We start from the raw sequence: 12,367 nt of genomic DNA on the forward strand, positions 1-12,367 counted from the left end.
CAAATATTACAAAAGGAATCATACTGCAATTAGGTTAATTTACAGTCTTTTCTGGTTTCATATGGCCGGTTGCCGATATAAACCGCGAACCAACCGTTCACTACGTTTTGAAAATTGTGAAATCAGCCAACAAACCGAAAGTAAAAAAGAGAAAGAAAAAAGAAGTCAAACAAATGACCGGTTTAAACGATTTTAAGGTTTTAACCGAACCATAAACACTTATATTTATACGTGATTAATATGTTCAAACACCCGCTGCATCACACGGGCATCCATCTAGTTATAACATATATATAACTTTTCAAACATTTACATGTATGTCTCTCTACTCACCTGCATCCTTTTATAAGAATAAAAATATATTTATACATGTATGTAATTTGGTTGCTTTATTAAATGATTTGAAGTAAAAGGAAATCTAATTAAAACCAAATACAGTTATATTTAATAAAATTGAAATTCTTGAATGTGACATTTTGATGACACATTGAAATCGTTCATTCAATTACACACTGACCCTTCATTGCCAGCTCCCCAGTCTTTTCAATTCAACATGTTTGGAAGGATTTTTCAACGACCCCCCCCCCCCCCTCCCAGGGGCGGACCTACGTCTTGAGCGCAGGGGTCGGTCGTACCCTGTGATAAAGAAAATATTAGTGTTATATATACGAAAAAATCATGGCCGACCCCTGTAAAATTTTGACACCGACCCCTGTAAAATACTGAGAAAAGAAGGACAAAAGATAGAAACAAGAAGAAAATATTGCCGGATAGATTTCCGGCGATGTGGAGTTGCAGCGGGAGCTCAGAAGTTGATTTTGGGAAGAAGGAAGAAATTGATATTAATTGATATTATATAGATGTGTACTGTCTCTGTACACTTTCTTTCCCTTTTGTCTTTTCTAATTTAATATTTCTTTTTTTCCAATGATAATAGGGCATAGATTATTTAAAACAATTGCTTTTAGTCCTGGGTTAAGTATACGTTTTTTAGCTTTTATTTTATTGAATTAGCTGATTTTTATTCACATTATTTTTAATTTTTTGTTATCTTATTATTTTATATATTTTACTCTACATAAAAGTATTATATATATATACACACATATAAATATATAGAGTTTTTGCTTTCTCGATGTGTTTATATAAAAAACATATAGAGTTTATTCATATTTTTATCGCATACATAAATCAGTGTGTTTCAATGCCCGTCTCGTGATTGACGTAATTTTTTTTATATTTATTACCTTATTTTACTGTATCTTTCTTTTTATGTGATCCGACCCGGCCCGATACCAAATATATATATATATATATATATATATATATATATATATATATATATATATATATATATATATTCAACAATAGACAATCGATTCCTAAAATTTCCGACCCCTGTGAACAAAAATCCTGGATCCGCCACTGCCCCCTCCCCGGTCATCCACATCAAACGGACGCTCTGACGGACTTCTTTGACATCGGCGCGTTGGAAATGGTCTCATAAACTAACCATATATTAAATGTCACACGCAAAAACTTTGAAATAAAATGTTTTTGTGAAACATAAAAATGTATGTACAGATAATATTTGACAAAATAAAATGTATGAACGAAAATAAAATTCCCTTGAATTGGTTGTTTTTGCAATCAACGTCGATGAGATACCAGAATCTGAATCTTATCATCATCGTGCCTCGGGCGGAGGCCACTAACTTTTTCAATGGTAAAGTTACATTTTTGGGTCATGTATTTTGATCTTGTTCTGATATAGATCCTATCAAGTTTCTGAAGTGTTGTTGCAAGTCCTTGTATTATCCATGGTTTAAATTTGAATTCCTTAACAAAATAAGGTGAACAAAATCTTCAAATTTCATAATCACAAACAACAAAACTATTATGCCTACTACCTATCTAAAAGTGTTGAACTTAGGAAGTGGGTATCGAGAATAATGAAACATATGTTTACAGACTCACGGTTTGCTTTAAGAGCTTTTCTTATTAATCGTCCTATGAAAAAAAGAAAACGAGATACAAAATAATAGAAACAAACTAATGGGTTCAAATAATTTAGTTATTATCTTTTTATATGAACCGTGACTTCAAATTCCTTTTATGAAATAAGGTGAACAAAATCTTTAAAATTCAAAACAATGCACAAACAAAAATATAATGCCTACTACCTCTTAAAAGTCATCTTAACAATTTTGATTGTGGATTATTTCATAATAGATGTTACGTTATGGTTAAGGTTATGTCTCACAATCATGACTCATCTATAAAAAATTGATTTATATCTTCAAAAACATTAATTACTCCCATTTAACTTGCTACGTTAAAATGAGTCTAAATAGTTTAACATGTTGCCACCATTGTCAAGACAGCTACACCCACCACCGACGCCTTCTCAATAACCGGAACAAATTGAAACCTTTTAAAAAGGCCTCTCTCTTTTTTAACTTGAGCTCAGGTGGACTCGAACGTGTTGGCTGAACCAATATATTCGTTTTGTTACACCCAGCTATTATTCATTAGTTAATTATTGTTTAGTAAAACTATAAACCACTTGAAGCTATCAGCTCATAACCTAGTGATCCACTGGCATGATATTTGCCCAGTTATATAATTTTAAATTCAAGAAGTGCAAGGTTAGGTAGGGATGAGATTGGTATCGGTACCGAAATTTTTTTTGTACGGGTACCAAAATGTTCGGTTCGGTATACCGGTATTTAAAGTAAAATTCTGTTAATACCGCTATCGAAAACTCAAAATTTGGTATAGATTCAATATCGCCGGTACCGGTAGTGAAGGTTAGGTGATATATAAGTCTACCTCTTCACTCTTTAGGGACTTAAAATGTGTCTAGGCAAAAGAATAAGAGTACTAAGTATAGTTTGGTCAAAATATTAATAAAAAACCGGCAAGTCATGAGTTATACGTGGCGCGTAAGATAGCCAACAAAGCTGACGATGATTCTTCTCGACTTCTTCCACAAGCCACGGAAACAAATACATACCAAATGACGACTCTTCTTCTGATTATTCATATTCTCGTTGCAGCTTCTGATTATTACAATTGATTTCACTCCTTAAGGTACCGTACCACTCTTTCTTTCTGCATATTAGTCACATATAGTCATAGACTCATAGGTATGTTTATTTCAATTGACAAGCTATATGTTACTGCTCTTACTTTAATCAACTGATTATGTTTATTTCATGTGTTTCAATCTGATTTTGGTGAATTACTGGTAGTTTTGAAGCTGATTGTGGTTTCGTGTTGAGATTATTCAGTTTGGTGATAATATAGGGTTTCAGTTAGTGTTTATAGTCTGTAGCGATTGATTCGATGCATAATTATTACGGTTTCAATTGTGTTATAGATGAATAATCATCTCTGTTGTTCATTTTGATATTTTTTTTATGCTGATTCTTGGTGTCAGGGCCGTCTTCGAGAATCGTTAAAAGGTTTTGGGCCGAAGGTGAAAAAAAATTGGGCTTAAGTAAAAGAGTTTTTATCGGGTCTAAACAATTAAATTTTTAAATGGGTTTACTTGATTATGATTTGGGTTGTACAGTTTTTTTAATAAAAATAGGCTTAAAATCTTAAATGAGTTGAGTGATTGGGTTTAAACATAAAAAATACATATCCTTTTTTACAAAAAGGAATATATAAGTTTTTTTTTAAATTTCGAGTCCGCCGAGGTGATGGGGCCGGGGCCGGTCGACCTCCCTGCCCCCCTTCATATTTGGCCATGCTTGGTGTTTATTGACTGTAGTGATTCGATGCATAATTTTGCATGATAGTTGATGTGAAATCAGATAGAAGGTGTTATATGATGCAGTTAGAACTTAGAAGCACACGTAAAATGGCAATTAAAAAAATCATAGGATTATTAGTCAAATGCTTTGGAGCCAAAGGGTTCTAAACCTTCATGGTTTACAATGTTTATTCGAAATAAAAAACTAATCTTCACGTTCATTCTCAAAGGGTTTTTAAAGACCTTCCCTTGGACATAAACATCCAACCACAAGAAAGATAAACTAAAACAAGAGTTATTTTCAAACTAGAGATAATAAAGAAATAAAATTCAACTTGAAATGCAATTGAAGATAAGGAAATTCCGTCATCATTATAAGTGATTGAATTTCAGTTCTAAATTTTGTTAGGTGGCCAGACATTGCAGAAGTGAGAAGATTTAGGTTTATTAGTTCTCATATTTTCTCTTAATCAGTATTGAATAAGTATCTCTATAGTTTATTTTTGATATTCTGATAAAGTGATATGTTCTTTCTTCGTGTTTGAAGTTTGTAGCGATTCGATGCATAGTTTTACATAATAATTTAAGGTGAAATTTGTAGAATGAAATATCTAACTATCGAGTGAAATCAGATTCAAGATGTTAATAAGTGATTAGAGTTCTAGCTCTAAATTATGTTAGTTTTTCAGATATTGCGGTAGTGAGAAGATTTAGGTTTTTTAACTATAACTATTATCCTGCTACTGATGTTGCAATTGTTTTGTGTTAATTAGAAAAGGGTGAAGCAGTAGATACCTTTTGATGCTGCAATGCCATTTACAACATTAGCTTTAGATAGGTTAATCGAGCCGAAAGATTCAAAGCCGATGGCGCCGGGAAAAAGTGTAATTGATTCTAGGCTGGGAAATGGTACTGATAAACCACCAGCTTCAAGAAACAGTACTAAATCCATAGATAAAAATCATCATAGGAACCAAGTTTCTCCTGCTCTGTATACTACCCCTGCACCAACACCACTCCCAGACGCCCCGTCATCATTTGCCCCATCACCATACATTGTTAACCACAAGAGACGGGGCCCACGTCTCTCTCAGGCTTGTTCTGAAGATGATGCAACTGTTCATCAAGCTCTTGCTGATGAAAATATCAGTGATGAAAGAAGTTTAGCAGCAGAGGATATTGAAGCTTGTTGTGTTGTTAATGGCTCAGATAATGTTCATGAGCCTGTAGATGACATCATAAGTAACGAGCCAGTAGCTGGACAGGATAACGTGGATGATTTCTTTGACCCACAAGATTCCTTAAGCGTTAGCAGCAGCACTGATGGATTGGTTCGTTCTTTGAATCTTAACTCCTCAGTTTCTGAGTTCTATGATGCTTGGGAAGGTAATCATCTGGGTTGTAATTTAAGTTAAGTTTAAAATAACTGTCAAAACATAACTTTTAATCATTGATCATTAGAATTATCATCTGAGAGTGGGTCCCAGCTTGCTTCAAACGATGTGGAGGCTGAATTACGTGACACACGACTAAGTTTATTGGTAGAAGTGGATAAAAGAAAGCAAGCAGAAGACTGCATGAATGATATGAAAACCCAATGGAGGAGGATATGTGAACACTTATCTCTTGTTGGCCTTAATCTTCCGGAAGATCTTATCATGTTGAAGGATCGATCTGACGATGATCTTGAAAAGGAGTTGACTCATCAGATTGATGTTATCCGGTTTGTATCAAGTTCTATTGGTCGGGGCGTTGCTAAGGCTGAGATTGAAGCAGAGATGGAGGCCCGGTTAGAGTCCAAGAACTTTGAGATTGCTAGGTTATTGGACAGGTTAAGGTATTATGAGGCTGTTAATCATGAGATGTCTCAAAGGAACCAAGAAACTATTGGTAAGTGTTAACAATAATTTTGTTTCCAATGAAACAAAACATGTTAAATGAGTTTTAATCTTGGCATTATTATTATGTATAGAAACAGTGAGACGTGCGAGAGAAGGAAGGAAAAGAAGACAAAGGTGGATCTGGGGCTCGATAGCTGCTGCGGTTACAATTGGAAGTGCTGCATTAGCGTGGTCCTACCTTCCGGGTGAAAAAGATTTGTCTTTGATGGACGCAGACCCGGACTCGGCTCCATCTCATACTGGTGAAGGCTGCAGCCATTCGGCTTAATGAAGGTCTTATTGAATCAGATTTTGCATAAGTTCAGAAAACCATGAAATTTGAAGAAAGTAATAATATGAATAGCAAATTAGCAATGCTATACCGTATACACGATAGTGTAGTTTTATCTAAGGATAAGTTTGGTTGACCTATTTGAATTTGTTCTTTGATATGTTCCTGTTGGTTACATATTCCAATGTCATTGGAGAACTATTAAAATCCATAAAATAACAGTAGTCTGGTATGAAATGGAGTTCATGTGACGTGTGAAGTTGCAAAGACTAGATGAATTTGTGGAAATTGCAGAGACTAGACGAATATATGCATTATGTGTGAAGTAGAGTGTAAAGGGGTGCTGGGATTGCTTGCTATTTTGCTAATCAAACTAACTATGGGATTATCTTATAGAATAGTAACCAACTTTTGGAAGTGTCTCAATTAGGTCACTGGTGTAATTGTTTGTTCTATTTAGGTCACTAAGTTTTGTTTTATGTTTCAATGGTAGGTTTTTTACCTAGATAGGAGGTAATTCAAGTTTCCTTTTTTCAAATTAATAGAAAAATAACATAAATAAAAACAAGTCATCCATTCTATGTATTATTTTATTTAAGTTTTTTTTTGATGTTATGAAATTGAAAAACGTAAAAGCAGAAAAGAAACTTTAAAATTCTTTAATCACCATAAAAAAAAACTTGTTTCTTATTTACTTTCGAAACCTGCTGCAACCAATTTAAGCCTTTGACTTTTGGTGACAATTTTAAAACTCTTTAAACACCACACTAAAACACAGAACCAATGCAATAATAGGTTTTTAGCTGGCCGTAAATCAAAACCAAACATGCAAACACTCCTGGTCTAATTTAAATAATCCTTTGCTACCCTGATTAGTAACCAACTTGTTTCGGTGGTAGGAGTTGAACGCCGATAGTTTAACGATCGATGGTAGGGTTTGATGGTGGGAGATAGACGTGCACAAATCGGGTATTTAAAAAACCCGGAACCGGGTAGGAACCGGTTCCGGGTATGGTCAACAAAAGTCAAACCAGGTTCGGGTAGGAACCGGTTCCGGGTATTTGACCGGGTTTTGACCAGTTCCGGGTCGGGTTTTGACCGGTTCCTCCGGGTTTTTTTCGGGTTTTTGACCGGTCCCTCCGGGTTTTTTCCACCGGTTCCGGGTCGGTTCCGGTTCCGGAACCGGCTCCGAGGAGAAATCCTATACCCGGTCAGGAACCGGTTCCGGGTATGGGTAGGAACCGGTTCCGGGTCGGTTCCACCGGTTCGGTTCCGGAACCGGTTATTTTGTGCACGTCTAGTGGGAGATGTAGCTGCAACATGAATTGTCACTTGTTTTTATTTATGTTATTTTTCTATTAATTTGAAAAAAGGAAACTTGAATTACCTCCTATCTAGGTAAAAATCCTACTATTGAAACATAAAACAAAACTTAGTGACCTAAATAGAACAAACAATTATACCAGTGACCTACTTGAGACACTTCCAAAAGTTGGTTACTATTCTATGAGATAATCTCATAGTTAGTTTGTAACACAAGTGCTGATACAACATTGTAATTCTTGTTCATGACATCATAATGTTATAGCATAACTAAACAACTAGTGGCTCACATACTTGAACTGTACTTTTACATCACTTTTTGTTACCCATGAAACTTTGAACACTTGAAAAGTCAAATTTTTATCCAACACGCTTTGATAAAGCAAAGACGAAAAGCTCTTAAGTTGTGATTTTTTATTTACTAAACATGTTGCAGAATTTATCAATTTTGGGAATCAAGACTCTTTGCTACAAGTATATTAGAAACTTAAAATAGATAAGTTCTCTTTTTTTTTTCGACTAAATATAATATTGAGATTAAACACTTAACCTTATATTCTACACAATAATCATTAAGGGTTAGCAGAATACCGACTTAACCGAAAAATTAACCGACAATTTTGTTTTTTTCTTTTTTCGAAAAACCAAACCGATTGATGGTGATGAAGATTATGAATATGATGAAGGCTGAGACTAAACTTTGAAGATAAACAAGACGATAAATGAAGATTGAGACTAAACTTTTATTATTTTTTGATTAGAAACTTTATTGAATTTTAAACACTACTACTTTAACAACTTTGTATTCATATGGTTCCACGTAACACACGCCTATTTTTGTTTTTTGAATCCAATATATATATATATGGTACACTCTTATGAGCTTAAAATCATCATTTTCATTTTTAAATTTGTTTGCAATGTTACACTTTTCTGTTTAGAAAACCCGACTATATCGAACCGGAACCGAAAGTAACCGAAAACCAAACAGTTTGCATATCTTAAAAAACCGATGACTTTGGTTTTGATTTCACCAAATAGCCGATCTGAATCGAGGTATGTTCAATCCTAATAATCATCTTACCATCCCATCAAAATGACAGTGACCGGAAAGATAATATAGTTAAGAATGAAATAAAAAATTATATAAAATTACAAATAGAAACACCAAAAGAGAAAGAAAGAAGATAAGTGAGCAAGGAAACAATGGCAAATTGGCAATAACAAACCCTCCACGAAGTCGATAAACACCACAGTAATGGAACTTGGCCGTCAAACCATAATAACTCCACCGGCTCTTATTCCGTTATCTATCCACCGTTGTCCTCTCTCCAACTCCATACTCCGCCGTCAGTTTCAATTCCACACCGTCTCCCTTACATCACCCGCCAAGCACCACTTATCATGTTCTCAAACCCAATTCAAACTAGAAGAAGAAGAAGAGGATAATGATGATGATGGTTATGGAACGTCGGCGTTTTTGTCATTGAGCTCGAAGCCAGATAGGAACATGGCGATGCTGGATGACTATGAGATGGAGGAGCTTGGCTATTCCCATGACCCTAACCATCGCACCGGTCAGTTGCTTTCTTCTATTCAAATGTTTTTGATTGTTTAATTCAACTGCTTTATCTGCTGATAAATCAAATACTAATAACAACTATTATAGATGATAAACTTGGCTAACAGAACAGAATATAAAGATAGAATGTTATAATATTGTAATGCGTTTGGAACCTTAGAAATATGCCCAATTGCACCAAATGTCTTTGATTTGTGACACCGAGAATAATAAATCTTAAATACAAAAGTTGAACAATTTCTTATTTTCTCAAATGATTACATGAGGGGGGCACTTAAACGGGTTCCAACGTAAAAACCAGTTCGGGTTGGTCAACAAAAAAGTCAAAACTGGGTTGTGATCAGTTTTTGACCGGTTCTGGTCGGTTAACTGCCGGTTTTTGACAGGTTTGGAACCTGTTTTAATGGAGAGGATTACAAGTCGGTCCAGAATCTACGGTTGTACTCAGTTACAAACCGGTTTCAAAGAGTACCGGTTCGGGTAGCTGGTTTGGTTCATAAACTGATTTTTGTGTGCACCTCTACTCCTAATCTCCTATTTACTGAAATTAAGATTAAAAATAAGAACGTAAATTATGGTAATTGTTGAAAAAAATAATGTGTAAGGCTAAATAAAGAGCGCTTTGAAGATTACAAAAGTGTGGAAAAATCTTTATTGGCAAAATCTTAGCATCAAATAGTGAAATCCCAAATATTAGAATTTGGGTTTGATGGCTGGGCCAAACCGCTAGCGGTTGTTTATCACATGGTCCGGCTCATTGAGACCTTTCCGTCGACTGGTAAGGGGCTCTGTAATTCCACTTGTAGACCAAGTTATGCCCTTTTAAAGTTTGGCCATTTTCTGTTCTGTTTTCGGACTTTTCCCCTATCAAGCTGGTCCGGATAAGAGTCTACTAACTCTGGAATCAGCTTCTCATCAATTTGTTATTGATTATGCTGTTATATATGTCGATAATGTGGATAGTTTACACATAGGGATAACTTGTATGTGTAATTCACAGGATATGTAGCTGTTGTTGGCAAACCAAATGTTGGAAAAAGTACGCTTTCGAATCAAATGATTGGGCAAAAGCTTTCAATTGTAACAGATAAGCCTCAAACAACAAGACATCGGATTCTCGGTATATGTTCTGCACCAGAGTATCAGGTTTGACCATTCTTTTTATGATTTAATCTATAAAAGATTAATCTTGTTTGTTTTTTATTATAATGTTTATGGTTTTGGTTTTAGATGATACTATATGATACACCTGGTGTTATTGAAAAGAAAATGCACAAATTAGACTTGATGATGATGAATAATGTGCGAAATGCTGCCATTAACGCGGACTGTGTGTTAGTGGTTGTTGATGCATGCAAGACTCCCCAAAGTGTAATATCAATTCCTTGAAGAAAGATTTATTATGTGGTATGTTTTAGTCATATCATTTGGTTAACATGTGTGTTATTCTAGATTGATGAAATGCTGCAAGAAGGTGTTGGTGAGCTAAAAAATAACGTACCTGTGTTATTGGTTTTAAATAAGAAAGATCTCATTAAACCCGGTGAAATGGCAAAGAAACTCGAGGTAAGAAATGCATTTACAATTATGTTTAATGAGATAAATTGACAAACATTAATACATTATCATAATATTTGCAGTGGTATGAGAAATCGACTGATGCAGATGATGTCATACCTGTGAGTGCCAAGTATGGTCATGGAATTGATGATGTAAAAGACTGGATATTATCTAAACTTCCTCTCGGACCCGCATTATATCCCAAGGCATATTAGTTAAAATCGTCTTTTTTGTCTTTTTATTATCATCTTAGTCTATGACAAATAAGTTCATATCTTGGAGCAGGATATAACAAGCGAGCACCCTGAAAGATTCTTCATAGGCGAAATTGTTAGAGAAAAAATCTTCATGCAGTTTCGTAACGAAGTTCCTTACGCGTGTCAGGTAAAATTGCATTCTTTTAATTATAAATAATGTTTGGAGCTTATATGTTTATTGTAATTGTTTGGTAGGTAAATGTTATAAATTATCAAACGAGACCAAATGCTAAAGACTTCATTCAAGTTGAAATTGTAGTTGAAAAGAACACGCAGAAAATTATCCTCATCGGGAAGGCACGCGATTGTTGCATTTTGTTTTCTTACAAATAGCATTAATATTGGTCTTAATAAGTGACATATTTAATTTAACCAGGATGGGAGAGCTCTAAAACTACTTGCCACGGCTTCAAGGCTCGATATTGAAGATTTTTTGCAGAAAAAGGTTTTCTTGGAGGTGTAACTTAAAAATGACACTTTTTTTTATGTTGGTTATTAAAAAGGATTTTAATTTTTATATGGTGATGAAAACAGGTTGAAGTGAAGGTGAAAGAGAATTGGAGACAGGATGAAGGGTTATTGAGGTACTATGGATATGGGGGTAAAATCAAAGCTTTGTGATTGAAAGTCCATAGATGGCTTGGTTTTGGATGAGATTGATCGGTTTGCTGATTCGAGTAGAACAAGTTGTATACGCTAGCCGGGATTTTGTATGTGTTTTGTTATCAGGATATGCCATTGTTGTAATGAATATAGAAAATATTGGTGGGAAGGTATTATAGGAAGGTGTTAGCATGTGCAAAAGTGTGTTTTTGGTTTAGGTTTTTCCTGTTATAATGTTATTGTAATATGTTGTCTTGAAATTTGTTAGGATGTGAAATTGGAGTAATGATTGCTAAGAGGATGATGATTAGAACTATACAAAAGTAAACGAAAAAAATTGCATCGTATAGAATTATTAATTAAGTTTTATAAAGAGATCTATTATTCTATGTGGTCTCGTTATTTGGGTTTGGTCGACTCGAAGGTACTATATATATGGGCTCATTAAAAGACCTTCAGCCCACACAGGTTTGGTCCATATAAAACCTATGTATTGAATTGTCGATTGTCAGATTGTTTTGATAGTCGTTCCCACTCTTGGTCTTGGAAGTGGAGACGATACCCTTGAATGTAATAGACTTGGGTGAACTAGTGAAACTATCTAATTTAGTTCAAAATGTGACCTTGTAGAATAGATAAGATGAATGGAGATGGACCGGGTAAGAGTCCGGAAACTTCATCTAACGTCGATGTAAGGGGTTTATATATCACATGCCCATCAGTCATGCTTGTTATGGCATGAAATAAGCACGTGAATGTTATAAAAGTAGGTCTACAAGTCAAGTACTCTTTGAGGAATTGTTACAAGGTATGGTGCCGAGATGACTTTCTTTAACTCCGTCCAGTTACTAAGAATCCATCAAAGGTGGTCAACCTCAGCCGAAATCAGATCTAGTCGGTCAACTTGAGCCGATTTTGACTTTAAAAAATAAAATATAATTTTAATTTCTATAACATTAAAGAACGAATATTATCATTTTAACTAATGATTAACAACTTTTAGACTAATTTAGTATTTAAAATCTTAACGAATATTATTATAAATATTAGTAAATTTATGGTATTTAACATATATTTAGAATGAGTCAAGTTATTCTACAAAGGGTAACA

General features: G+C 34.6%; 2 protein-coding genes across 4 annotated transcripts; both read left to right on the forward strand.

Moving 5' to 3' along the window:
• Positions 1–3,002: 3,002 nt before the first annotated feature.
• On the forward strand, positions 3,003–6,296 carry LOC143551254 (uncharacterized). 3 transcript variants are annotated; one of them, XM_077041723.1, is made up of 4 exons: positions 3,003–3,093; positions 4,534–5,146; positions 5,222–5,650; positions 5,739–6,296. In XM_077041723.1, exons 2-4 carry the CDS (start codon positions 4,570–4,572, stop codon positions 5,927–5,929), a joined length of 1,197 nt encoding a protein of 398 aa, XP_076897838.1. In that variant the 5' UTR covers positions 3,003–3,093; positions 4,534–4,569; the 3' UTR covers positions 5,930–6,296. The 3 variants fall into 3 exon arrangements, with proteins under 3 accessions (XP_076897838.1, XP_076897836.1, XP_076897837.1); XM_077041721.1 differs by having other exon boundaries at positions 5,733–6,291; XM_077041722.1 differs by having other exon boundaries at positions 3,039–3,093; positions 4,539–5,146; positions 5,733–6,291.
• Positions 6,297–8,464: 2,168 nt separating this feature from the next.
• LOC143551233 (GTPase ERA-like, chloroplastic) lies at positions 8,465–11,533 on the forward strand. Its single transcript, XM_077041704.1, has 9 exons — positions 8,465–8,832; positions 9,838–9,983; positions 10,068–10,208; positions 10,290–10,403; positions 10,478–10,603; positions 10,683–10,781; positions 10,850–10,951; positions 11,031–11,111; positions 11,189–11,533. The coding sequence occupies exons 1-9, from the start codon at positions 8,514–8,516 to the stop codon at positions 11,273–11,275; spliced, it is 1,215 nt and encodes a 404-aa protein (XP_076897819.1). The 5' UTR covers positions 8,465–8,513; the 3' UTR covers positions 11,276–11,533.
• Positions 11,534–12,367: the final 834 nt, after the last annotated feature.

The sequence above is a fragment of the Bidens hawaiensis genome, unplaced genomic scaffold (assembly GCF_021521415.1).
Source record: "Bidens hawaiensis isolate Kalapana, Puna unplaced genomic scaffold, B.hawaiensis_p1.1 tig00016275_1, whole genome shotgun sequence".
NCBI classification, from domain to species: Eukaryota; Viridiplantae; Streptophyta; class Magnoliopsida; order Asterales; family Asteraceae; genus Bidens; species Bidens hawaiensis.

What these genes read in the sequence shown, in the direction of transcription:
- LOC143551254 (XM_077041721.1), top strand. Translation starts at nt 4,570, where the DNA reads ATGCCATTTACAACATTAGCTTTAGATAGGTTAATCGAGCCGAAAGAT. An exon ending in GTTCTATGATGCTTGGGAAG is followed by an intron (nt 5,147 to 5,221) that starts GTAATCATCTGG and finishes ATTGATCATTAG; the next exon opens with AATTATCATCTGAGAGTGGG. An exon ending in AAGGAACCAAGAAACTATTG is followed by an intron (nt 5,651 to 5,732) that starts GTAAGTGTTAAC and finishes TATTATGTATAG; the next exon opens with AAACAGTGAGACGTGCGAGA.
- LOC143551233 (XM_077041704.1), top strand. Translation starts at nt 8,514, where the DNA reads ATGGAACTTGGCCGTCAAACCATAATAACTCCACCGGCTCTTATTCCG. An exon ending in TGACCCTAACCATCGCACCG is followed by an intron (nt 8,833 to 9,837) that starts GTCAGTTGCTTT and finishes TGTAATTCACAG; the next exon opens with GATATGTAGCTGTTGTTGGC. An exon ending in GACCCGCATTATATCCCAAG is followed by an intron (nt 10,604 to 10,682) that starts GCATATTAGTTA and finishes ATCTTGGAGCAG; the next exon opens with GATATAACAAGCGAGCACCC.